Below are 27510 nucleotides of genomic sequence, written 5' to 3'. Positions count from 1 at the left end.
TTCCAATTCCAACAACAGTGCTCCAAGTACCACCATACCCCTGTGGTCCTTTCCTGTGTATTTAGTATTTCTCCTTTCTTCCCAAAGCCTTCTTCTTCGCATAAAGCCTTCTCCACCTTCTAGTGGGAGGTGTCCCTGCCCGTGGCAGGGGGGTTGAAACTGGAAGATCTTTAAGGTCCCTTCCAACCCAAAGCATTCTATGATGCACTTTTAAAACCTAAACCTGCTCAGAACCAACAAGAATTAGACCCAGGACGTGCAAATATTTACTTTCTTCCCTGAAGCATCTATAACTCAATGGAAGGACCATAAATGAGCCTTCCATTATTGCTCCCTTGCACAGGTACACATTGGGCTGTGCAGTGGGTTTACATGGCAAGGTTTTGGTAGCAGGGGGCCATAGGGGTGGCTTCTGTGAGAAGGATCTAGAAGCTGCCCCATGTTTGGTAAGGGCCCCACTGCTGACCAGAGCTGAGCCAATAAGTGATGTCGTTTTGCGCCTCTGTGAGAGCATATTTAAGACAGGGAAAAAAAAAACCGCTGCGCCACACACAGCAGCTGGGAGAGTGACAGGAGTGAGGAACAGCCCTGCAGGCGCCAAGGTCAGTGAAGAAGGAGGGGGAGAGGTGCTCCAGGCGCCAGAGCAGAAGTCCCCTGCGGCCTGTGGCGAGGACCATGGTGAAGCAGGCTGTCCCCCTGCAGCCCGTGGAGTACCATGGTGGAGCAGGGTTTCACCCTGTTCAGGGTTCAGGGTTTCAGCCCGTGGAGGAGACCACACAGGAGCAGGTGGACCTGCACCGACGGAGACTGTGGCCTGTGGAAGACCCCTGCCGGAGCAGATTCCGGGCCAGACCTGTAGCCCGTGGAAAGGAGACCACGCAGGAGCAGGTGACCTGGCAGGAGCTGCTGCCCGTGGGGGATCCAGGTTGGAGCAGTTTGCTCCTGAGGGATGGACCCCGTGGTACGGACCCGTATCTGGAGCAGTTCTTGAAGAGCTGCTGCCTGTGGGCAGCCCACGCCGGATCAGTTCAGCAAGGACTGCATCCCGTGGGAGGGACCCCACAGCACAGGGGACGAGAGTGACCGAGAAGGAGCGGCAGAGAAGAAGCGCTATAGACTGACCATAACACCCCTGTTCCCCTTCCCCGCTCGGGGGGAGGAGGTGGATGGCGGGGAAGGTGCTTTTAGTTTCTTTCCTTTGCTTCTCACTTCTCTAGCTTGTTAGTAATAGGTAATAAATCTTACTGTCTCCCTATGCTGAGTCTGTTTTGCCCGTCACGATAATTACTGCGCGATCTCCTCATCCTTATCTCAACCCTTGAGCCCTTTTCATTGTATTTTCTCCCTGTTCCTCTTTGAGGAGGGGGAGTGAGAGAGCGGTTGTGGTGGAGCTCGGCCACCCACCACCACAGGGTGAGCGTTTGCCAGGGTCTGAGTCTGAGCATCGAGCAGCACTCAGGAGACAGAAATCTGTGGAAAAATAAAACAGCTGTGAAATAAAGCTATGACAGATAAAAGCCATTCCCTTTTCAACTTCTTCTCTGTGCTGGATGCTACAAATGCAGTTTTTTATGCTGTTCTAGGTAAATAAGATTTAACTGCTGTCTTCTTGTACTGTAGTGTAGGCCAGGCTCAGAGACATGCTTCAAGGTAGGGGCTCATCGTGTTCCTCCGGTGCTGTTCACTTCTTAGCCCTCAGGAGCCGTCCCTTTAGGTTGGCCAAGACAAAATACAATTTGTCACTTTAAAAGAAGCTCTGCCACCTTGAAAAACGTGACTTTCTCAGACTATTGCCGGCATTTACTCATCAGGCGTGTGGAGAAATTTTCCTCGGAGCAAAGCAGAGAGGCGTGTGGTTTGAGGCACTCTGCATAGCCGTAATAAACGTTTATTTCTCTGAGGATAGCTGCTAGATGAGAACTCATCATCTCTTATAACCATCACGGGGACGCTGCTTGATAACGAGACCAAGAGACACATCTGCCGGGACCGTCGCCTGCCATTTATTTACCTCAGACGAGATTAATTCCGCGCAGCGACCTCCTTCCCCCACCCACCACCACCACCACAACCCCTCCAACACACACTCCCCGGCTTCCAGGCCCTTCCACCGCGGCCAGGGGCCGCAGCCCGGCTCCCCCTCAGCGAGCTGGGCTCCGGCTGCCCGGCGAGGAGCCGTGCCGGGGGCCATGCTGGGGCCGGCGCTGGGCGCCGAGGAGCCGGGGCTGGCGGAGGGCCGGGGCGCCATGCCCGCCCTGCCCGCCCTGCTCTGGCCGCTGCTGGCCCTGGGGGCGGCGGCGGCGGCGCTGCTGGTCCGCAGGGGGCTGCGCCGAGGCCCAGCCACCGAGGAGGAGGAGGAGGAAGCGGAGGAGGAGGAGGAGGAAGAGCCCAGGCAGCAGCGGGAGGAAGCGAGGAGCTCGGCGCAGGTAAGGGCGGTGGAGGGGGGCGTGAAGCGTGCTGCCCGGAGGGCCCCGTCTCCGGCACCCTTCCCTCCCGGCTCATCCCTTTGGGGGCTGGGGGTCACCCAGCGAGCCCCCCAGGGCAGGGGAAGTTCCCCTGGGGAAAGAGAAGCCCCCTTGGGCCAGGAGAAGCTCCCCTGGGGGGGGGGGGGGGTACCGAGCTCCTCACCGAGCCCCTCCCTCAGCTCCGGGTGCAGCACCCCGGGGGGCTGCCCGCCTGTCCAGCTCCACCCGGGCTTCATCCCTCCTGCAAAGAATTAAGAAAACTCCGGATAATGCTCGCCACAGCACGACGGAGGACCTGGGCAGAGTCCCTCTGCCCTGCTCTTAATAAAGAACACGAATTATTTGCCTTTATTCTAAGTCAAAGCTTCATTACGACTGCATTAATACGTGGTAGTAGCCGTGAGGTGCGTCAATGACCGCTGGCCATTGATGACCACAGCCACCTTGCTGAGTGTATGTTTAGGGTTCGATGCGATGTGCTGTGATGAAGTTTCCATATGATATTGTCACAGTTGGTTGTGTCTCTTTGACTTGCTGCAAGCTGTCTGCAGCAGAAAATCTCAGCAAAAATTACAAAAAAAAATCACACGGGGATATTGCAGTATGGAAAGCAAAGTAAGCTCTCAGGAGAACACACTGAACAGAAGTAAGTCTGTATTTAAAATGAATACATCAAGCATTTCTAACACTTGTACCTGTTGCTATATCTTCTTTTTCTTCTGAGATAGGCAAAACAAAATGAATTTGCAAGGCTTTTTTTTAGGTGGGCTATAAAATAAGTGGTTTTGTTCTTCATGACTTCAAATGTGTCAGGCTTCCCATCATAACACCGGTTTTCAGGGTTTTATTACTTTGCCATGGAAATTCAATTTTATTTTTTTTTATTTTTTTGGTCTTTCATCGCTGTGAGCAGAACCTTGGCCTGACAGCATATACATCCTTGAATTAGCAAAGAGCAATTGAACGAAACACCAATCCTCATAGACCTTCCTGTGTCAAGGGATGAAGAGAAATTTCAGAAACAATTTAATTATGGTTTTATAATCATTGATACTACATAAATTGGCTGTAGGACAAGTTAAGATTTTGCAGAGCCAGCCATTATCGGGGGCAGTAGGGGACAGAAGGGGTGGACACCCACGTTAGTGTCAGACGCAGGCCAGATGCTGCAACGGTGGCAGGATTGATAGTTCAAGCAGAAGACATTGGTTCCAATATATATTTTCTGATCAGAAATGCTGCACCTTGCAGGCCTGAATAGCGTAAACCAAAGCAGAGGAGGAAGAGACAAGCTAAGGGGATACATTTGTTTACAGTCACTGAAATTTTTATCATTAACCTCAACTTTTGCTGCACTGAGCTGATTCCTGCTCTTTAGGGGACAGACTTTAGCAAGTCCCATCTACACTGAGTATGACCACCCTTGTATGAGACCTACCAGTCGTGACGTAAGTGCAGAGGTGGCAAAATATGGTCCTAAGGAGGTATTATCAAGGAAAATAAGTTCCTAGAGAAAGATAACCTGGGTAAAACATCTCCCATGCTGAAATGAAAAAGGCAGGCTTGTCCTCCCATGACAGTACCCTGCCCATTCTTTCTCTTCTCTATTTTTTACTGTTTCCTTTTCCTCACCCCTCATCTCCACTGCTCCTTGTCATTTCCCATCACGTTATCTCTGTCTTTGGAACATCATGTCCTCGAGGCAAAAACTTTATCTCCTTATGGAAGTGTAAAACACTGCGTGCTGCTTTGGCACTTAGCTGATGCAAGAATGCCAGAAGAGCAGAACACCTTTCAGATGCCAAAATTTGCATCTGAAAATCTCTACTGACACAGCATCAGAAAGGGTATTAATAGCAAAGTATTCCATTCAGAGATGTGGCCAATACCAAAAACCGGGGTGTGCAGGTATTGCAGGGTGGGAGCCCCTCGCTGCTGAGGTACGAAGCCAAGAGACAGATCGCCTCCAGTGCTCAGGTGTGTTGATACATCCCAGCAGCCAAACATCTGCGTATCCTGGAGTGGTGGATAAGTCAAGATCTTAATTAAAAGAAACTAGGTGGTTAATTATTTTTTCAGTTTGGGAATGTGTTTTTGCTGGTGATTCCCAGCCGCTGCCCCATGGGTGGGCTGTGAGACTGCCTCTGCAGGGCATCTGCTCTTACAGGGCTGCAGGTCCCTCCGATGGTGGTGGTGGGCTGATCTCCGCTCTTCTGCAGGCAGAGGGCATCCCCACGGCAATGGGCAACCAACGCTGGCCCAGGGTGCCTCTGCTGGAAGCTGCAGCCCTGCCCTCTGCAGGGCTCCTTCCCAGCCCAGCCTCGCAGCCACCTCTGAACCCTTCCCAGCCACCTCTGAACCCTTCCCAGGTCCCAGTCACCAAAAAGCAGAAATGCTGGCACAGTGCAGGACTGTACCAGCCGCTCCCAGCATCAGTGCTGGTGGAAGGCAGCTTTGTTTCATCGCGCTGTGTATAGCAGAGCAACACGGTGGAACGATCACAGGTCTCGGAGCAAGCTGTGCACTTCAAGACACAGTCTGGATTTGTTTCACAGCCCATGTGAAATAGGTATGGTGAACAAAGTTTGTTCAAATGTATGCATGGCCTCCACGCAGTCATACAAGCAGATTTTGAATATAATCTATGATACATCACTCATACCGGTTTACATTCTGACTATTGTCAGACACACAAAAAAGCATCTAGAAATGATGCTAGAGGCTTTAGTCCTTTTCAGCACGGTCTTTTACCTAATAAAGAGCCTTTTAGGAAATTGTTGACAAGGTTTGACAGAAGACATCTGTTTGAACTGAATTGCCATTGGGTTTTTGGGGTTGTATTTATTCAAAGTTTTGGGGGTTGTTTTTCACATCAGACAGTTCAAAAGAAGAGCTTTTTGCACAGATGTAGTGATATCATCTTCTTTAGGTGATGTGTAAAAATGTGTATTACCAGATACATCACAAAAGAAAGCTTTCTGCTTTTCCCAAGTGTTTTTGTAAACTGGAGATACTTTTTGCCTCTTGCAGGAGTGGCTTAACAGCAGCAGAAATACAAATCAGTCCCTTCAGCTCCAGAGGTGTGCAAACAGACCTTCTACTCCTGCCTTTCGTATTAGATTGTACCCTTTGTGCCAATGAAACACCACTGCACGATTATTTTCATATAGCTGACCTGTACGAGAATAGATTTCGTAGGTTTCCTGGAAGGTGCTGGAGTTTGGTAACTGCCCCCTTAAACCGGCGTCCTGATCCCTTGTTGCGATGTTCCTCTAATTAATCAGAATAGCTAATCTCAGGAAACTGGTTTCTTCATCCCCAGACATCTCATCAGGCGCTGAGAGCAGCCGAGCCGAGGCAGGTACGTGTCAGCTCCCTGGGTTCGTGGCTGCTGCCTGTGGCCTCTCCTGCGCCCTGGGAAGGCTGGCCAGCAGGATGATACCTAACGTATGCCTTGTTATCTCAGGGCTTCTTCTCTGATTTTTCTCTTTCATTTGCCTTTGGATGTGAAAGGAGGCAACCCCAGTTCTGGCTTCCTCTGTCTTCGGTCTGCTTTTGTTACCCTCAGGTAACAAAAGTTATTGTTATTTGTTATTCCTCAGGGGGTTCCTACAGGTAAATTCATCCTTGGGAATATGTACAGAGGAACAGATTTTCCGTGCTGATGGCCCAGCTCCTTTCCCTAAGGTTCTTGGAGCACGCGTGATGGGAGCACCACCTCTTCCTTTCCTCTGCCAGCCTCCCTAACAGAAGTGGAAAAAATTCACCATTGCCAGCACGTATTTCCCATATAATTCAGTGTATTCATCGTGTGTGTTTCCCATGTAACTTTCCCTTCCAACAGACAATTTTCTTTCCTACTGGGAACACGTGTCTGAAGTCATTTTGTTAGGGAAAACTTTGTATTAATGCACATTAATACTAAGATGATTTATATTTGTGCTACAGCTCACAGACCAGGCTCCAGCCCTCTGTTCAGATCTGTAGGTATGTGCGTGTAGTGCTGGGACGGCCCGGCCCAAAGAAGTGTCTTTGTGTTCTGTCATGCGTGAAGAGCCTCTCTGTTTCCTTTGCTAATGAGCACAGTATGTTTTTGTGGCTTCCCATTGTCACCTTAGTGGAAATTGCCGTTGTGTTGCCCTTTCTCTAGCTATTAAGGGCAACTGAGTAATTTTTTTTTGACGCTGGTACCTTGCTGTTTCTCTGGTGGACTCTTGCTTTGCCCCAAACCCCATTCTTTCTCCTCTCAGAAATGCAGTTTCTCCTTCACCCAGTTCCCACTGATTTAGGAAACGTCTCCCACATTGCAGCCTGTCACTGGGACAGGACCACGTGGCAAAGCCAGACCGGCCAGGATGTCTGCTTCCATTTATGAAAATCTGATTCGGAGTTAATGAAACTCAGGGCTGCTTATTTCCCAGCGCATTTGTCATGCGGATTGCTCATTGTCTGCTGGTGGAGCAATGCAAGCTGCTGGCTGGCTGCAGCACAGCTCCGGTTTGCTTACCCCGAGGTGGAGCCTCTGCTCCTGTGTACCGGAGAGGAGCTCCCAGAGCAAATGCTGGACATCAAGTGGCATGGTCGACATCCTGACCAGAGTGCCTGGTGCCAGCAGCAACGCTACATCTCCCGGAGGATGCTGAGGGAAACAAAGCTGTCCTACTCGGTTTTCATCCCATTGAAGGTTTACTGAGAAAGCTGAAGAGCACAGTGATATCTCGTTCAGCAGTAACAGCATGTTTCAGGGAGGTTCTTCAGAAAGTGCTTTTCTGTTTGCTCTTTTTCTTTTTTTTTTTTCGTTTTTTTTTTCAGTGCATGTTGGTGTTTCTTTTGCTGGCCCAAAGCCCCCACATTTATCTTGTTCGTAACATAAGGTGAGAAAAACTAGTTTAGCTTTCGCACTGGGAACGAGCACTAGGAAACAATTTAATTGAATTATTTCTTAAATCTGGAAACGTTTTTCTGTTCACAGACTCCCTTGCCAGCATGGGGTAATTTTGCTTTCTTTTATTTCCAGTGTCCAACCCACTTAATTCAAGTGTTCGGAAAGTGGTAGCCTATAACAATTTTCTGAATCTTTATTCATGTTCTTTAATGAATTCCCCGATTCCCAGTGTGTGAAGCATATAATAGCTCCCCTTGGGTTCCCTACGCTGAGTTTATTTTGTCCCGGTATCCCTCTGCTGGGGAAGCCTTTGCATGCCTTCCTGGGGCAGGCAATGTTCAGCACTTCCCCGAGTGGGATGAAGTGCACGAAGCTGCAGATAACATTCATGCCATTTTTAATTAAGCCTGTGGCCAGCTGGTGGCACTGAGAGTTGAAAGCAGACTTCCTGATTTGATAAGACACTTACAAAAAGGCGCTTGGCTTTGTAAAAAAGAGTGTCTTTCTTATGAAATGATTGAAATGTGTAAAGGTAAGCATATTGGGGTATGGTTTTATGGCTTTGAACACACGGTTTATATTTTCATGACTAAAGCTGGTATTTTTTAACAGTTGAACCTACGTCTGTGCCTTCTTTCTTTGTGACTTTATGTCGAGCTACATGAAGAGCATCACATAAATTAAACACAAAAGCGTGAAGGTTTCAGAGCAATCGTCAGAAATACAACCTTAGGTTATGTCAAAAGGGAAAAAAAAGGCAGGGTGTGTGGGGGGAAATCCTGTTCCACTGGGTCACAAACCAAACGGCCATGAACTAAAAATAATCTTTCTATTGTTCCGCAGAATGCGAGCACAAATTAATACGCTGTCTGATACTACCAAAAGTCCTGATCACATTTCTCTGCATATACTTAATGTGTTTGGATTTGCACTGGTGACTTTATCTGGTCACTAAATTCAGCGGGCATAGATGTGTTCTCCCCGTACAAAAACTTCATTTTTCTGAAAGGAAAAGTTACCCCGAGAAAATTCATTTCTCCGTAATGAGTCCATTAAGTTAAGTGAAATAAATAATGAAAATTCCTTTTTTTTTTCTTTTCAGAATGGCCGAACGCCCGTGGTAAAGAGGCGTGACTAATTCAGTATCCTAAGGGCTTCCAAAGGGAAGAATAGGGCGGGGTGGGGCTCCTCAGCCCTACAGCCATCTTACAGCAAGAAAAGGGGCTGGATAAAGGCAGGATTTAATACAACGGTCAAGCTGAAATAATACCTTTCCACTGAAAGGAAGCTGAACCTGGTAGAAGTCCTTGGTGATGAAAGGAAGGGAGGTGCTGTTACTACCGAAGGACGGTGGAGGAGCAGCAGATATCACAGGCCTGGGAGAAGACCATCACCAGAGTGGTGGGCTATTTGGGGATCTTCCGTCAGTGGTCAGGTTTGGTGTATTCCTTGCGCTCAGCAGCCCCTGAGGAAGGATGTTATTAGGTTCTGGAGTCCTGCGTGGGTATTTGGGGCCGAGGAGCCAGTCAGTGTGAAGACCCCTGGGGTGCAGTAAATGAGTGTCAGCAGCGTATTTTTAACCTCTTAGTCATGGATGGAGAGGAAGAGGGATCCTTGGCTAGCAGATGAAATATCATTTAAGTAGGAAATGTTGTGCTCGTCTGGTAAAAGCATATAGCAGTCAGACTGGCAAAGCATTAAAAGAAAGTCCTGTATTTTTTCCAGCTTATTGCTTGCTCCCATTTATGTGGAGGAAAGAGCCAGGAACGTGATCCTGCCCCAGCTGAGACTACGCTGTCAGAGCAAGTAGAGGTTGCATCTTCCCTAATTCTCTCTTGCACTCAAAATTTTCCCTCTGGTGTTTTCCCTGCCTCTGCCAGGGTTCTGTACAGCCTCGGGCTGTGCTGGCTTATGGCAGTCTGGGGGAGGGAGGCAGTGCAGTTCCTTCATCTTGACACCTCCTCGTCTCTCTGTGTGTACTCTCTCAGGCTTGCAGAAGTGTCTTGATGTGAAGAGAGGTTAGAAGGAGGTGGGATGTCTCCTATCATCTGCGTTTGTCTGAAAAGTGGCAAAAAAGCCTCCTTCTTCTTGCCTCCTAAGTTGGTACTGCAGTTTCTGTTGTTGATGGTGGCAGTGTTGCTGAAAGCAGCTTTATTTGGGAGGTTCTTTGGCAAAGCCTTTACAAAACGGTGAATGTTTTGTTAGGAGTGCTGGGAAATCATCAGGGTTTGTTGAGATACCTGGAGCCCTGCATTCAGATCTGGGGGCCCCAGCACAAGAGGGGCATGGATCTATTAGAGTGAGTCCGGAGGAGGGCCACGGAGATGATCAGGGGCCTGGAGCACCTCTCCTATGAAGCCAGGCTGAGGGAGTTGGGGTTGTTCAGCCTGGAGAAGAGAAGGCTCTGGGGACACCTTACAGCAGCCTTCCAGTGCCTAAAGGGGGCTACAGGAAAGCTGGGGAGGGACTCCTTGTCAGGGGGTGGAGTGATAGGACAAAAGGTAATGGCTTTAAACTAAAAGAGGGTAGGTTTAGATTAGATATAAGGACAAAATTCTTTACTGTGAGGGTGGTGAGGCACTGGCACGGGTTGCCCAGTGAAGCTGTGGATGCCCAATCCCTGGCAGTGCCCAAGGCCAGGCTGGATGGGGCTTTGGGCAACCTGGTCTGGTGGGAGGTGTCCCTGCCCATGGCGGGGTGGGGTGGGGTGGAACTGGGTGGTCAAGCATTCTGTGATTATATGATTCTATGAAGTTGGAAAGGGATATTGTATTTACATGTTCTGTAGCTTCCCTCAGTTGTTCGTTTCTGTACCCATCCTATAAAACTCAGTTTCCCTGAAGTTCTGTGTCGTGTAGTAGGTTTTCACATCAGAGACTCCCCCACCCCCCCAAAAAAATATATTGCACAGGAATTGTTTACAAAGACGTGATCTATTTGTATTTTCACACATTTCACTGGACAGATGCATATGCTCAAAAAGGAGTAGTATAAGCTCAAGATCTTCCATATTTAAATCCATTTTTTTCACCAAAATTCTCCTGAATATACATTTTATGTTCCCCATCCTGTGTGAGAACCTAATTCCCTCCCTGCTGCAGGCAGAGCAGGATTTTTTCCTTGAGTGGAGCAGGATATGGAAGGTGGTCTGTTTTGTGGTAGGGTTTGTGGAACACCTCTAGGAGATGAATATGAGGGTCTCAGAAGAGAGATGACTGCTCATGCGGATAAAAATAAGGATGGCCTTGCTAACTATTACGAAACATAGTAGGGTTTTAATGCAGAGGTCGTTATTTCGCTCGTGACTGTTCAGAAGAATATAACTATAAACCTACCAAATGATAGCTCAGGGAGACAAAAGAGATGTGCACCACTTGCTTTAAGCTTGTAATTTGAAAGCTGGTGGAATTGGTGATGCAACGGGGCAGGTATTTTGGCTCCAGTTACTGTGATGTTTTCCCAGAAGACCCAGAAATATGCCCGTGTGTTCAGAGAGTGGCAGGTTGTAAAGCACACAATTTGGGGGAGATTATTTCATGAATTTGGCATAGAAGAAATAATGCTGGTTCATCTCTCAGAATAATTAGCTTTAAGTCCTAATGACGTTGCAGAGCGCCTTTGGGAGAGCGTATGAAAACTTGTTGCTCAGTGGAAGGAGTTTCGGTACATCGCTTGGCCATGCAGGAGCTGTAACCTCGTCCGTCGCAAGGTGGCTCCGAGTCGTTGCCTGTCACATCTGGGGTTGTGTCCCCGTAGCCCAAAGGGACGCGGCCACCCAGTGAACCTTTCTCTTTTCTTAGGAACAAATTTTAGCTTTCCTGGCTCACCATGCAGTGTTCTGCAGAGTGTGCTGGGTTCCCTCTCTCTCTCATGAGCTGCAAGCATCATTCTTCGGTCCTGCAATCACATCCGCGACAGCACAGCGCGCGTACCGCTCCTCTGTGGCTCAGTCTGCCAGCTGGCACCGGCGCTCTGAAAAGGAAACAAGTTTCCCTGTTACTTGGGAGCGCACATCTCCCGAGTAATGCTTTCTGACCAGGGAAACCTGGGCCAGGGAGGGGGGTGCTGTGCAGTGAGCTCCTGTTAATTAAAAAGAATCAAAATAAGCCTTCTCCTGTCTGTGCTGCTTTTTTTAAGGCAGGCTTACCCTACCTGAAAAACAACTTTGATCCTAGACAAATCTTAGGATAAACCACAAATATGTCTGCTTTGGAATAAACCTACCTGGTGTTTCTGGATTTACATTCATAAAGGCTTAGCTAACGCTAATTAATTTGGAATAAATTAACTCAAGTTGGAACAAGGCCATAAATTCTAGTCCAGATTTGTACTGGGTGTTATTTGGCTATGTCTTTCAGCACATCATACGTATTAACATAATTTTATGCACGTACATATTTATACATACACACACAGGCACATACGTATTCCATAATGCCTTTTTTGCTGTCTGTCTTCTAGGTTCCAGTGAATGGGCAGCTTGTAACGTCAGCCAACATCAGAGAGAAAAAGCTTCTCAAGGTACCAGTAACAGCTTTAGAGTTTATGTAACATCTTTCAAGAGAAAGTTGTTTTAAGAATGTTGCATATTTGATAGTCCTTTTTAAAGACAATTTGTTGTTCCTGTTGATGGAGAAGTTAAGAGGTGAGTGAGGAACATAACACCGAGTAACCCTCTGGCAGGGTCACACTGTGGTGCTTGTTACTACAACCACAGGTGGGATGATCTCATGGTCTGCACCCCAAACCAGGAGCTAGAATCTCCTGTATTTCAGTTCCAGCTCCAATATGGGACATTTCCTTGTGTCTGGGCAAGGGTCTTATCTGGGCATTGTGCACTTGGAGTGGTAGGAAAGAAAGTATTTTTGCTTTGCAGCTACTGCCCTTCCAAGCAAGGAGCAGCCCTCAGCCTGGGCAGGAGGCATGTTCATGGCAGGGAGTATCCCACCTTACAAAAGTCAAGAACCAGTGTGTTACATCTAAAACATTCAAATTTGAAGACTTAAAGGTAGCTCTACTGTTTCATCAAGCCATATGAAAATGGCCTAAGCCACTGCTGTGTCCTTCTAGATCAGTGATCACTACAGATACCTTCATTAAAAAATAGATTATTGTATGCCTTTCGTTTTGTTAATCATAAGCAGGGTCTTAATGTTGATTTCAGAGTTACTGAAAATGTGCTCAGGACCACTCTTGTACCCACTTCGAGAATCCAGCAACCTCATGCTCTCTCTCAGAGTAGCACTGTGTGTTCTCCATTTTAAAACTATTGCCCTGACTCCTTTTCTTCATGATGAAATGTAACAAATACCTGTTTGATCTTTCTGCTGCACATCTCCTGGATGCTGTAGCCTAAGAAGAAGAAGAAAGCCCAGTGTTCAGACAAGGAGGCGTTGAAAGATCTGCTTTCTGTGGAAAAAGACAAGCTGCAAGAGGAGGAAGGTAAGAAAAGTTGTGGTTGTTCTGTTATCTGATTGTTATTACCAGAAAATAACATGGGATCAAATATTTTTAAAGGGAGGCATTCTACACTGTTTTTGTGCTCTGTGTCATTGGGAAAAACAGCCAGTTTGAGAAAGTCTTTTATCATCTGCTCATTTCTACATGTAACTACAGATGGGGGCCGTGTGCTTTCCTGCCGCACTTCTCAGGTCCTTTCTGCATTCACAGAGATGGCAAATCTGTGGATGAGAAAGAATATCTGACGTCGCCAGAGGTCCACTCGGGAGCAGGGTCCTGTCTTTCTGCTCTTGCTCCAGTCCTGTGGCTTTTGCCGTGCTGATCCACAGCTGGAGCTGTGGTCTTTCCAGGCAGCTTTTTGTTGGGCCCGCGGACGAGGCTGGAAAAGGCGCATGGATAGTACACAGCCAATTCCTTACACCCATGAACAGAGCCAAGATCTTTGGTTACAAGCAAAGCTGCAGAGAAACCTGGCAGAGGCTACCATGGGTCAGGCAGCTATAATTTCACAGGAAAATACATGACACTCCATTCTTGCCTGTCTGTCTCCCCCCCCCCCCCCCCCCCCCCCAGGGGTCATATTGAAAACAACCAAATCTAAGCTTTTCTGGGCTTAAAAGATTATAATGTGATTAGTGTGCTGGTGAGAGCAGGAGAAGCCCTCGCTGCTGCTGGGCTGGAGTCCTCCCTGCGGGCGCTTGCGTCAGGAGCAATGAGTGCCTGCAAGGGCACAGGAGAACGATGGGAAACAGCAGAGGCTTTCTTCAAAGGGCTGTTTAGTTTTTTTTGGACAGATGAACCAGCTGAACTGTTTCATGTGTTCAGGGATGTTTAGAGAAAGAAGATGTTTGTCTCAGTGAAATCAGGGGACAGTGTTTTTTCTTTGTTAACCATTTCTGGCAGTCCCTCCTGTCATGTCGTAGACTGTGGAGAGCAGAGATGAAGGCAGAGCGTGGCCTGACTGGTATGAATGAGTGCATGTGGAAGTCAGCTGGATGGCAGCGGGTCTTCACATCACACACCAGGTCTGAGGATATGCTCAGGGCTAGAGAAGGTCAGGAAATCAAAGCCGTGTTTGATGGTTAAGCTTTTCATGAACTTCCCTGTGCTGTCAGACGTACAAGGCTGTGGATGCTCTGTTGTGACATCTCCCCCGAGGGAAAGGGGTGTCACATTATCAGGCTGACACAAAGGACAGAAGAATATGTGCAGTTACATGAGTCAGGACGCATGACAGACAGGTTTGCGATGGGGATTTCTTATGTAACGTGGCCTGCGTTTCTGCAGAGACAGCAAGCACTGTGCAGGGGAGATGCTGCATGCGACCGGGCAGCACCGCTGCAGGGGCACTTTTACAGCCAGCATGGAAAACAAGCAGAGAGCACTTTACCCTGTAAGTGGTACAGGCAGTAGAGGAAGTTTCTTGTTAACTTAAGATGAGTCACCATGACCTTTGCTCTGTGTTGTAGGTGTCTGGCAGACCAAGATCAGCAGCCGAGAAAAGAGACATTTAAGGAAGGAAAGGCTGAAACAAAAAGGTAAATTTACAGGCTACGGAGAGTTTGCACACCTTGATCTGACTGGGCTTCTTACTCCTCCTAACTTCCCAGAGTCTTTCTGTTTGCTCCGTTCATCATTAGAGAGCAAAATCTTTGCACACATTTAGACTGCTTACTTATAGAACAGAATCATTCAGGTTGGAAAAGACCTCTAAGATCATCTAGTCCAACCTTTAACCTGGCACTGACAAGCCCACCACTAAACCACGCTACTAAGTTCTACATCTACACGTTTCTTGCAGACCTCCAGGGATGGTGACTCAGCCACTTCCCTGGGCAGCGTGTTCCAACACTGCACAACCCTTTCAGTAAAGAAATTTCTTCTAATATCCAACCTAAACCACCCCTGGCACAACTTGAGGCTATTTCCCCTCATCACTTGGTGCCTGGGAGAAGAGCCTGATCCCCACCTCGCTACAACCTCCTTTAAGGTAACTGTAAAGTACAAGAAGATCTCCCCTGAGCCTTCTCCTTCTACTTAGGAAAAAACAGGTTGGCAAGCCTTGTGTTTTATTCCAGGCTTTCATCAGAACACATATTATTAACCACAAAACGTTGAAAACAAATGTCCATTAGATCTGAGATCTGCTAAAGGTGTGGTGTGATGGGATTAGTTCATTCTGTGCTACTTGACAAAAGATGTTTTCTAACAGTGAATGTATAGAAACCTGCATTATATGCCCAGTTCCAAACAGCTTCTTTAATTCGGGCCTGCCCAGAATAAACAGCTATAAAAGGGAAATGTACTGTTATCTTAATGAGATAAAATAGAGCAGCATTATGTACTCACACCACACTTTTCCTATGGGGATTTCAAAGTGTCCGCCATGCACTTATGCCTATATATATTTCTGCTGATTATGTTATTATAACTGCTGTATAAAAGCAGGTCATGGAATTAACATGTTTGGAAATGTCTTGATAATTTAATTATCTTTGTTAAAACCATTAGTGTAATGGAGAAACCTATGAAGTTAAACATATTAGAGCAATTTAGAAGCTAAGAAATTTGGAATTGGGACACACAACTGGGTAAATACGGATGTTTGTGCACTGTCAGCAAGAAGACGTTATCTTAAAGTACCTCAGAAGCCCTACTAAAATTGAAGATCGGGGCAAGTAAACAGCAAATTTTGATCTAAAAATACACAGACATTTTGGGACTACTTTATCATCTAGATTATAGAAGTCAAGGGTTAGATATCTGCATGACAGTCTTAAGGGCTTAAAGTGCTGAGGTCTCTACATGGTCTCCAGCAAATCGTATGGGCTCACATTTGGCTTTGTTCATGTCAGTTGGCCTGTTGACACCAGCGGTGCTGGCTGCCTGTGCAGAAGGAAGTGTGCATTAACCCTAAACCCACGTAGGTGTTGGTGCTTTGCTGGCCCGGGGCGAGGGAGCTCAGAGGACCAAGCTGCAGTCGAAGTCACTGGTGAAGTGCAGGAGCCTGCGTTGTGCAATGGATTGAATCAGCTGATGGTGCTGGGCCTTCTTCCTGATGACATTTACAGAGCAATGAAATGCGCTCTTCCCACTTCCAGAGAGAAGCCCTAACCCTGCTGAGTGCTGATGGCTGTTTCCCAGCAGGGAATAAGCAGCAGCAGCAGCAGCTTTAAGCTGTGTGAAGGTGGGGTTGATGTTAGCACTGGTCCCCTGCCCACCAGAGCATCAGGAAAAGGCTTTGCTATTCTGAAGGCTGGAGTTGTAAAGTGCTTTGTGAGCCCTTTGGAACAAAAGATGTTGGAGATAATTATCATAATTTCTACCGTGTGTATGCCTAGCACTGATTTCTCAGCAGCAGCCTTGGACTACCGACATCCAAGAGGTTTGCTTTCCTTTCCCTTGGAAATCTTGCTGTTCTGTTTCTCTCCCTTTACTGTTCTGGGTCCCAGCTGGACCCTTGAGGCCTTGAGCCACCCTTGCAGTCAGGGAGCGATGCCCAAGGTCTCTGTGCTGCTGCGTCATCTGCTGCAGGGCTTATAGTCTTCCTTCTCACACGGCCTTCGTGTTTGCTGCTTCAGCGTTCCTTTCCCAGGGGCATGCTTTACTGCCACTGTACCTGTAAATAATTTTGTCGTGAATCTGGACGTTATGTCTGATGAGTTTGGATCAGGCTTTCTTTCCCCTGTATAAACTCTGTTGTAATTAAAAATGCTCATAACCCTGTGATAATGTTTATTCCTGAGAAGACGCCAGCAGAGCATCTCAGGGCAGCTCGGTGGCGGAGCCGGCCGTTGACTGGGATGAGAAGGGAACGGGGTGGCCACTCGCAGAGGACACTGGTGGCCGTGGAAAAGGTGCTCTCATCACCAGGGCAGAGTGTGGGACTGTGCTAAAGGCCTCAGAAGCTACAAGAGAGGAATCTGTGCCCTCCCAGTCAGAAGAGGATGTGTTTTCCAATATAGGTGAGTGCCTGTGTTCCTAGAGGGAGCATTGTAGAGGGAAAGTTTCATGAATTATGGTGTCCTGCAGCATACATTGCCTCAGAGAGTCCTGCCTGCTGGCATTCATCCTGCACACATGGTGTTGTCCACTTGCACTGAACCCTGTTAGCTGTCCTTTATTCACTAGCATGATGGCAACATGAAAAGAGAAGTGTTTGGCACAAGAATTTCTCCTGTATTGCATACTACTTAGTGGGTGTATGCTGCTTTCTAGCCACAGGTATTTAGTGTTTGGTTCCTTAGCAAAGTCCAAGGTTGCACACACGTGATCAGAGTTAGGCTTTGGGTATATCCATGTGTTACAAAGAAGTATGGGACAAGGTATTCCTAAACTAGCTTGGGTATTTGACAGTTGGCAGCAGTGTGTTCATGGCAGCGATGCATTGTACTGACACAGTTTGCCCAGCTTCCCAGCTGATTAACCCACTGTTGGTATCCAAACAAAATCACTTACAGCTACTGCGAGTCTCTTGGTTGTGCTGCTGGGACATTCTCTCTATAATCTAAGCTGAAGGTGGAAACTGCGCTTCTAAATATTCAGACTCCTTTAAGGCACTGAAGGGATGGATTGCCAGCCCATTAGGCTAAAGATCAAGAGATAACATCAGCTTTCTCACTAGTATTTGATGACTTTTCTTTTCCATCATGGCTTAGTTTTTATGGCAAAGCCGTGTCTCACATTGTATTTTTACTGTGGGTGATACTGCAGACTCTAGAGCAACGCTAATAATTAATAACTGGGTGGAAATTGGACCTTTGTATCTTTTAGACTCTCTTCCTAACTTCTTGGGGGCAGAGGGTTACAATAGTTAATACTGCTTTTTGGTTAATTTCCAAAAGCATTTGGTTTTCATTAAGATCTCACTGATCGATCAAGCTTAATGACTGGATTGATTGGTGTATAAGGCCACATGACAACTCACCTTCAGTAGCAGTAATCCAGGACTCTGGCGGTTCAGAAAGCGGTCTTAGCTTGCCCTTATATTGCTTGCTTTCTTTGCTGGAGTCCTTTCTTTTCCAGAGTACGGGGTCAATGTCAGAAGGTCATTGGTACCATTTTTCACTCTCTTGCCTTCAGAAGGCCAAACTCCAGGCCGATGTATGACAACAACCTCTGCCAGTTGTGCACAAAGGGCAAAACAGTCCAAGAGAGTGAGGAATTTGACTAAGTCCAAAGAAATGTGCTGGTGTGACACACACTTTGAAGTGATGAGAAGGTGTAAATAGCAACTGTGCAGGACTCTTTGTCCCTGGAAGATAATTTCTCCTTGATTCTTTAGCAACAGAAGTGGCTGCAGGCTTGGGATGGTGAGAACATGGAAAGAGATGGGCAGTGTCAGGCCGAAACTGCAGTTGCCAGCTGTGAACATGACACCACATTTTGTGTTACTGTTTGTTTGCTTTTTGAAATGCAGGAACATGGGATATTGCAGAAGTAAAATCCTGTCCTGTGACCTTTGGGACATTAATAGAGCTGTCAAAGGAGTTAGGTGAGTGGTCTCTCTTTGTTTTTTTTTTATTGCTTCCTTCAGAGTTCTTGTGCTCTGTTAGATGCTCGGCTTAAAAGTACTCTTGTTGGTCTTATATGGGTCTTTTCCCTTACAGCCACGTTTTATTAGTCACTCTCCCTTTTAGAGCTTGCTCACATCTGCAGCCCAGTGCACCAGCCTTTTGGGGAGTGACGTCAGAATGTATTACTGAATGCTTTCCAAACCGTTGTTTATTGGAATAAATAAAAAAAAATTGCCTCCCCTTTACTTCTTCCCCCCCCCCCCCCCCCCCCAGCAAATTCCTTCTTGGTTAGATTTACTCACACAGAAGATTTCCAATAAGTTTTGATGACCAGCAAATTCAGAGAATTTCAAACCGAGGGAGGGAGCAAATGCTGAGGCCAGAGGGGCCCTGTGAGAGGTTGCTTAGCCAGCAGTTTCCTCTCCTGTGCAGCAAGAGATTTTCAGCTTGAGCCTCTCCGTGCATGGTCTGGAGAAGGAAGAAGTGTCTCCTGGGCTTTGCATTAATCTTGGGCCCTGTTTTTAGTTTTCCCTTTGCCTCTTTGTAACTGTCGGTACCTCTCATGGCCCAGCTTCAAGTGCTCCTGTTGTGATGTGATGCGCACACCTGTTCTGTACACTCTGATGGCTATTTCTGAAAGATTCCTTCATATGCCGTCAGCCTGCCTGAAACCCCAATTCATCTGGAGGTCTGAGTGGCTGATGAGTGCAGAATCTGATCCTGAATGGTTCTGAGATGCTAAGTGCAAGCATAGATACACAGAGACGGACATCCATGCACAAAACTTAGTTGGTGTGAAGTAAGCCAGAGCAATGGAATTCAATTTTAAAGCCATGCGTTATAGTTAATGTAATACTTGTCATATTTGATCATCTGTTTTCCAACACTGCATCAGCAGAATGAAGCAGTTCCTAATGTAACAAGTACAAGTATTTACTCACATCTGCATTTATGCAGCAAGAAATCAAGCTGGTGCTTGAGAAAAACTGCATAAACAACGACATTCTTTAGGTGAATATGAGAAAGAAAAAATCACAAAGATGTAGAGAAAAAATTGGTTGTGTATGAAAGAAATGAAGAAGATGCTAGTCTGTTATGTACTGGTGTTAGAATGGGACTAAAGGAATTCATTCAGGGAAACGTGTGAATCCTAGTGGTTGCTTTAGTTGCTGAAAATAATTATCCAAAAAATGTTTAACTCTTTTTTTTTCCTCCACCAGCTCTCTGTTATCTGTGCTCTTTCTCTGAGTAATTCATTTGGTATTTATGGCTTTATCTGAATTACTGTTAAGAGTGAGCAGAAGTTTTCTCACTAAAGTCTGTGGGAGTTGGAGCTGGCTTCACTTCATGTGGCTTTTGTGCTGTTGGAACTGTAACTCCCTTTTCACATGCTCAACAAAGATTTGTTGGAATTTATATCTCTGAATAGTATTAGTGTAGCCACTCCTGAGCGGGTTGTTTTTAATAACATGTGTGTAGTGTCCTCGTCCAGCCTTCTTTAATAAATCCACTGTGATGAGCGGCACAGATTAATGTATGGATTAAATTACATAACATCCAGGCATCGTGGCATAACATACAGATAAAGAGATGATTAATTGGTTTTAATAACAGGAATATAGCTATGTGATTATCTTTTAGGTTTTTTTTTCTTCTTTTTTTCTTTATTTTTTAAAAAGCACACTTTTCCTGCATGCAGATAATGTAAAGAGTAAATCATCTGAGGACAGTCCTTCAAGATGCTGCTGGAGCACCAGCTTGACTTTCCTCCCAGCAGAGGATGTCTGGCAGGAGCAGGGGATGTCTGCCTGCTCATTTTCCATTGAAAGAGGGGTACACTAATGCTGATGCCCTTTTCGGGCTGTTTTGTAAGCTGCAAAAATCAGGGCCCACTTTCCACAGTGGCTCGTTCACATGAGGCTGGCAGAGGTGAGGGTGAAACTCAGGTTGGGTCTGGTTATGGGCAGGTGCCCAGAACTGCTCTGAGCTCAGACAGAGCTGCAGGCACCCTGTGTGGCACCCTTGAGAGTGGTGAGAACGTGCACTTTATTTGTGTGTTTACTTAGATAAAGACAAAAAAGGGAGAAAGTAGGTACAGTCTTGTTTTGTGTATGCATTCTTTGCTGTGCAAAGTGTAATTAGAGCTTCTGGGCAGCAAGACCAGCTGCAGTGAGACTGCGGGCTCCCATAGACTGGTGTCCTCGCTCCTGCAGTTGTACGTAGCAGCTGCTGGCAGACAGGCTCAGGAACAGGTCAAGCATAGAGCAGTCACTCCCTGTGTCCCTCTCCACACCCAGCAGAGAATGGTTCAGGGACAACCTGAGCCAGAGGCAACAATATGGGCTCTGCATTTCAAAAAAAAATTCAAAACACGTGTTAGCAATCATCTCAGATTACTAAATTTTCAAAACAAATTCAGAGTTAGGTTTGGTTCTCATAACTGAAGCATTGCGTCTCGCCCTCTCCCATGGTCCAGCTGGGAAGGTGGAGCTGAGCAGCCTCCATCCAGGCAGCTGCCAGCCCAGTGGGGTTGCTGGTGTTGTGCTGTGCGTGGGGCACGTCCCTGGGGAGAACAGGGAACTGCTGGAGCACAGGGTGCTTTTGTCAAAACGTAAATCTCCCTCCCAGAGCCCACATGGGGCATCTTGAAGCACAGGACAAAACACCAGTGTACGGTGGCAGCTGGGATTTCAGTCTTTTTAGGACTGGTAATTTTTTATTTTTTTTAACTTTTCCCTCTGTTGGAAAGGCCAGGGTAGGTCCTGAGTGCTGGAATGATTTGGCATGAACAGTATGAGCATTAGGTGCCCTTTTCTGTTGACCTTTTGGTCAGGATCGAGTGCGGTATCTATTTATACCCCTGTTGTTGGGAGACCTTACCCTGCTCTTGTAGGAATGGTGCCTGCTGAGTGCAGTAGACCCCTTCTTGATCTTGCAGCCCTGATTAGCTTAATTAAAGGAGCACCCAAAGCAGCTGAATGCAGAGAGGAGACAAAACTGCAGTCTTCTTGCTTCTCTGCCCAGCAGTAACTGAGATCCTTCAGCAGACACGTGAGCTTGGCCATCAGAGGGTTTTATAAATAACATTAATTGCTTTAAAATAAATAAATAAAAACCAGTATTCTCCTCCCTTGGTGCAGTGTTTGTTGACCCCTGTGAGGCTGCTGGGGAGTGCCAGGCTCTTTGTAACTCCTGAACCCAGGCTTGCTGGCACAGGCAGGAGGGAGGCAATGCCGGCAGCTCTTCAGCAGCGTGTCCTTGGATTGCGTTTGGCACACATCACCCCTGGCGTGCCCTGGGTTTGCTCTGCAGAGCTGTGCAGAGCTCCTCTTCTTCAGCAGAGCGATGCCACGTCTCTCCGAGAGCAGAACGCACAGGAGCAAATTCAGCAGCTTGCTCCTGCAAACGTCTAAGCAGATGCATTTTGATTGAAAGCAGGACTGGGAGGTTTTCTGCCTGCTTTACAGCTTTCTCCTAAGTAGTAGGAGGTTTTTTCCTTTGAATCATCAGCCTTGATACTGATGTCGAGGGGAGTGTCGCAAACGTGTATTCCCTGAATTTGGATGAGGTAATGGTTGGCAGTAAGGCCTGCGCTGCAGGCAAAATGAGCTCTTTGACAGTCAAACAAGGCCTGTTAGCTCTTGCAGGCCTGTGAACTAAAAAAAAAAAAATGCCATTCATAACCTGAATATGTGCCGGGGTCGTTTTATCAAACCCAGATCAGAACATTTAATGAGTCTCTTTGTTCGGTGGCAGGGCCGAGCAGAGCAGGGGGAGCGGGAGGGCGGGCGCCATCTTGTGAAGTGCCAGTGACAGCAACGGCCTGACTCTCTCATGGGGGCTCTGGGGCTTACCACTCGCTGCAATTCAAAACATATAGACAGAGAGGGCTGCGATTCAACGTATATACACCTAGAGGGAGAGGGGGAGAGAGGTAGCTGATGGGGGAGTACAGAAGGTGGAGCCAAGCTCTTCTTGTTAGTGCCCGGTAAGACAAGAGGCAATGGGCACAAAGGGAAGTATGGGAAATTCCAGATTTTTAGTTTTTATGGTGAGAGTGATCAGGCTGCAGAATGGATTGCCCAGAGAGGCTGTGGAGGCTTCATCCTTGGAGGTATTCAAAACCTGCCTGAATAAGGCCCCAAGCAGCCTGCCTAGCTGACCTGGCTGTGAGCAGCAGGGTAGGACTAGACGACCTCCACAGGTCCCTTCCGAACTCAGTGGTTCTGTAATTCTCATTCTGTCATCAGTCATCAGCTCTACATACTCAAACAATTAGTCCCTAGCAACCTTACCCTTAATTAGCTAGAGGTATTCAGTATCTCGGGGCTGGAGCCACCTGGTTAACACTGATGGCTCCAGTCCCTGGTGGTCACAGAGGTTGAAGTGGCCAGGCTCACAGGCTCTTCGATGAGGGAACGGGGCAATGAAAGGACAACTTACTTCTTCCTCATTTTTTCCTTGCTCATCACTACTGTTTGCATATTTTTCATCTGTGCGTGTGAAAGAGGAGAAAGGGGGTGAACATTTCTAGCGCCCTTGGCATAGTTCACTTTGTTTCCAGGCCCAGGAGTTGTTCCAGTTTGGCCAGGCATCTTTCCTGCTTGCTCTGCAGGGTTGTCCTGGTTCCACCAGACATCTCTTTTGCCTGCCCTGCCTCCTCCCCTTTACTTCATGGGCTTTACTGCTTGCATGTCTTTCCCAATACTGTCTCTACCACCAGTTTCCCTCTGCCCCTTTGGTGACGTATTTTGTACTTCTGCTTAGTTGTCTCTCAAAACCCATATGTTGTGGCTGGTGATGCTGTTACAAAATGTATAAGTTGCACAATGCTGCTGGCGGGGTTGTGTTAGAGCTCTGATGTCTGGTTTCAAGGCAAAAAAAATATGAATTTTATTGCGTATTTCTGCTACCAAGTGCAGAGGACTTGTGCTTTGGTGACAGCCTGAATGGCTGCTGGTCTGTCAGGGCAGTTTCTGAGAACTGGCATCCTTCTTCAGAAATGGAGCATGTCCATCTCATTACCACGAGGGCTGGCTTTTTACCTATGACTTGGCATTTTCCCAACAAATGTGTCTTGTTTGCTGAGGCGCATTTTCCCTGGGATCTTCAGATAGCTTCTGCGTCTCATGACTTCCTTCCTTCTGTCCTGGGGTTAAACTGAATTTTAATACCTTGGTTTCATGCGAATAAGCAGCGTCTTCGGATTAAAAGTCTCCAGTCTGGGATTCACTTGATACTTTTGCATCTTCTGAATTATACTAGAGGAAGGTGCCAAATGAGGAACTCTACGCCCAGCTGGTAGTAGCAATAATTTCTACCTGTAAAATTTCCACCATAAATGTAACCTTTCAACCGGAAATTGCCTATCCGTGTGCACTGAATGGTTTCCATGCGCAAGGGCTCAGCAAAGATTTGGGTAAGGACCATGCACATTATGCAGCCACCTGCCCTTTGCAATACCAGCCGCAGAAGGAGTCGGCACCATAAACAGTAAACAGGGCCTTGAGGATTTTGCTCTGCCAGATGAAGAACTGCTCTCCCTTAGGTTTCTGCTGACCCTACTAGAGTGGAGAATGCCCAAGAGAGATCCTGACAGCATATAGTCCAACGCTACAACTCTGGACTAAAAAAATTTTAATCCTCTTCTTTGTGACACAAACTGGCTTTTGCAGAAGTACTTTCTAGCTTTATTTTCCAGGCCAGATAATAAGGTTCAGCCTGTAGGATGTGCTACTCAACCCTCTCTATCCATTGGCACAGGGAACCTGCTGACTCTTCCCTTTGACCAGAACCCACTGCTGGAAGGGAAATACACTACAGAACGGGAGAGATTTTAAAACAGAGCTCTGGGATAAACACATTTAATCCTATTTTCCCACCAAATTAAACAAATTGTAAAGAGTCTTATATTGTATTTAATTTTACTCTGAGTTGAATTTAAACACCTCCGGGACATAATGCTTTGGGAAGAGCAATTCTGAGACAAGACAGAGTCACCGCTGAGCTTCGTGCCTACCCACATGGTGAGGGCAAAGCATGAATGCAAGGCCATTGCGGGAAGTTGGCCATTAAAACTATTTCATGCTTAAAAATAAGTACATAAACAGACCGAAAGATCACAACTTAAATAAGCAATAGTGCCAGCTGTGGCCTCCAGCGTGTGTTCCTCTAGTTACAGCCCGTTTTACTTGCCCGCCCACGAGAGCATCGCTGGCAGAGCTGCTGCCAGCAGCTTGGGAGGGACTGTGATTGAAGACTCTGTGCCATTGTGCTGGTCTGTGTGTAACACCGTGCACCTCCCTGTTAGCCAGAATTTGCTTCCTCTCTGGCAGTAGCAGCATGATTTTGCCTGTTGTTTTGCTGCCACGGCTCGCAAGTGGTATATTAGTTCAGAGGCAGAGCGTGCGCAGCACAGAGTCTGCAGAGCTGGGACTTGCTGTGTCCTCACCCCCACTCACTGTTGGGGCTGGAGATGTTGGGCGAAGCGTGCTCGCTGGTATTGCCTTCAACCACCGCAGCTAAATCCTCCAGAATTTGAGCCCAAATCTCATGTAACCTGGATAGAAGGAGCAGAAGCTTTCTGGTGGTGGTATCCTCTACTACAGCTTGCACAAAGTGTTCTTCATATGCACAACTTATTCATGTATGTTGAGTCTCTCTCTAATGTAGATGCATTCATTTGCCTAAAATACTGGTATTTTATTGGGAAATAAATTAGAAAGTACTTGCTCCCCTCCCTTTTGAAGGAGGAGGGAAATGCTGTCTATGTATAGGGGATGGCTTTTAAACTGAGAAGCTTGAGCAATGTTTATAATCATGTTTATAAAATTTGGCAGCAAACTGGACAGAGCAGCATTTTGGAAACAGTTGTCTTTTATCATCCCCAGCATGCTTTTGGTTTTGGCCCTGCTTCAACTAGAAGTTTTTCCATCCAGCTTGGGATTTTTTTATATTTGTTTTTATTTTAAGAGACGTGATCAGCTAAGAGTTATTATTATATGTTGTGTTCTCAAAGTCTTTCTCCCTGTTAGGATAAGACTTAAGATTGTTAGACATGACCCATTAAAAAATAATCAAGTGGTCCTTTCAACATCTCATGCTGATTTATCTGCTTTTTTGCAACTTATTCAGTTTGGGTAAAGAAGTTAGACTGCTCTGTTTTGCTTTCTTGTCTGAGAATCATTTGCCAGTGCCTTGTGGAGAGGCAGCTGAAGGCTTGAGGCCAGTTTTTTAAAGTAACAGATGCCTGCAGATACAGAAACCTAAAAGGTTTTCAAACGTTTTCTGCCTGCCCCCCCTGAAATGATCAAAATCAAAGCAGGGTAGGTGTTATCTACTTAGTGCATGCTCAGAGTTGCATGTCAGGGAGCTCTGGAAATCTATACCATGATGGTGCTTTTCTGGCTTACATTCGGGAAAAAAAATGGAAAAGGAAGCTGAGGTCAAGAATGCACTTGGTACTATTTTTTATAGGAAAGAAAACACCAACAAGAGCATTAACAAATGCACAAATCCTTTACTAATAGTACTCTTCCATAGAAGTAATTGCCCTGAGGACAGTGTGTTGCAGCCAGTGGAAGAGGAGATGGCCTGAGAAACAGTACTGCTAATAAAATGTAGCACTGAGCCTGCAGTCTCTGCCAGCGTTTCTGGATATGCCTGAATCCTTCTTCCTAAAATTGAAAGAAAATGTTTGACAAGCCATGCTACTATCATTTTGGTAAAGCTTGTTTTACTGAAGCACAGGCCGAAAGGGCTTTTGTTGTTGCTAGATTGTGTTTTTCTTCCCTTCTTTAATTTTACTCCTGTCCCGAAGAATGCAATCACTTATTGTGAATTAGCAGTTGGTACTTACTTTCTAAAAATGCATTTAAGATTCGTGTGCATGCATGCACACCCAACCATCCCATCAGCAGGCAGGAAAGATGACAGATACTCTTTGCAGTGTTTCCATTACTGGTATGAGTCTGGGAAGTTGTATGGATTTGAATGTAACTCATGCATATGTTTGCCTTAACAGATGATCCTTCAGTGATTGACCTGGACTCTGACTGGAAGGCGCCCACAGAAGAGTGGGGAAACTGGACAGGAGATGAGGAACATCAGACAGGAGATGAGAAAGAAAAGGTGAGGCGGTGGCACTGGTGACCGAGGGAGACCTGCTGTCTTTGGGATCATTCTCCCGATCCCTTTGTGGCAACCAGAGCTCACAGGATGTAGGATGGGGTAGTCGGTTCTGGGAGTTTATCATCCAGGTGGCACTGCTGTTCTCAGCAATAAATACTGCAAAAGTGAACTCTTTCTCCTGCAGCTGACTTTCCTGAATACCTGGGTCTTAACAAGTTTAGAGTCCGCTGCTAACACCAGCCTTCACACCATCCCAGGTGGCTCAGATCTATTTATTTAAGTGAGAGGATTTGTTGATAGTGGTATGGTCATAGCTTGGGTGGAGAGATGGAAGCACAAGGCTTCCCATCTAGCCGCTTTCTAGAAACCCAGGGAAACAGCCCTCTCTGGCAGCAGTGGGAAGAGTGTGCAGAGCTCTTTGCAAACAGCTGTGTTAAGCCAAGGTGTGTACTTTATCCGAGAGAGATGGAAGCTTGTACACTGTCAGCACACACTCCTAGAGGTAATCAGTGTTACTGAAAAAAAATACGTAGCCAGTTAATCAGCTCTCCCAGGCCTCCTCTTACAAAATCTCCCATGCTTTCAGGATTTGCCAAAAGGCAAAGAAGGCATTAATTTCTGTCTTTCTGGACTCAAAAGCAAAATGCAGCGGAAGAAGAAGAAAAATGAAGTGAAGGAAGCAAGGGGTGCAGCTGGACTGATGCATGTGAGTCTTTTGTATTCTCAGAGTAGCATTTGGCTTTCCATGAGCGGAGGGGGGTGTCTTTTTCATTAGGATGATGTGACCAGGGCAGATCTGTCTTCCTCTCCAACTTATGTCTTTCTCTTCTTTCTCCCTGCCCTCCCATAAAAGAAGGGTAAACACAATGACCGGTGGGCTTTTGCAACATGGTATTCCCTAACATATTTACAAAACACTTCGATTTTGCAATGCAGACAGGAGCAGATGGCTTTAATCATGGAAGAAAAATGCTTTCTCAGGCAAATGTATTCCAAGTTTACTTTACTTTACTTTACTTTACTTTACAAGTTTACTGTACAACTCGGCTGTGTT

General features: G+C 46.6%; 1 protein-coding gene across 2 annotated transcripts in view; it reads left to right on the top strand.

Annotated features, from left to right (window-relative positions):
- Window positions 1-564: 564 nt before the first annotated feature.
- LOC308192298 (uncharacterized protein) overlaps window positions 565-27510 on the top strand; it is a 37528-nt gene continuing 10582 nt past the window's right edge. The window contains exons 1-9 of one of the 2 annotated variants that reach the window (XM_080585714.1): window positions 565-2426; window positions 11812-11871; window positions 12702-12792; window positions 14280-14348; window positions 16560-16775; window positions 18230-18304; window positions 20026-20124; window positions 26350-26456; window positions 27043-27162. In XM_080585714.1, the coding sequence (XP_080441840.1) occupies window positions 2190-2426; window positions 11812-11871; window positions 12702-12792; window positions 14280-14348; window positions 16560-16775; window positions 18230-18304; window positions 20026-20124; window positions 26350-26456; window positions 27043-27162 (1074 nt within the window). In that variant the 5' untranslated portion in view covers window positions 565-2189. The remainder of the gene's footprint in view (window positions 2427-11811; window positions 11872-12701; window positions 12793-14279; window positions 14349-16559; window positions 16776-18229; window positions 18305-20025; window positions 20125-26349; window positions 26457-27042; window positions 27163-27510) is intronic. The other variant, XM_080585715.1, reaches the window with a different exon arrangement.

This window comes from Anser brachyrhynchus (genome assembly GCF_964034855.1).
Source record: "Anser brachyrhynchus genome assembly, chromosome: 3".
In the NCBI taxonomy this organism is placed as follows: Eukaryota; Metazoa; Chordata; class Aves; order Anseriformes; family Anatidae; genus Anser; species Anser brachyrhynchus.
The sequence above is the reverse complement of the archived record's forward strand: the minus strand, read 5'-3'. Positions and strand labels throughout refer to the sequence as shown.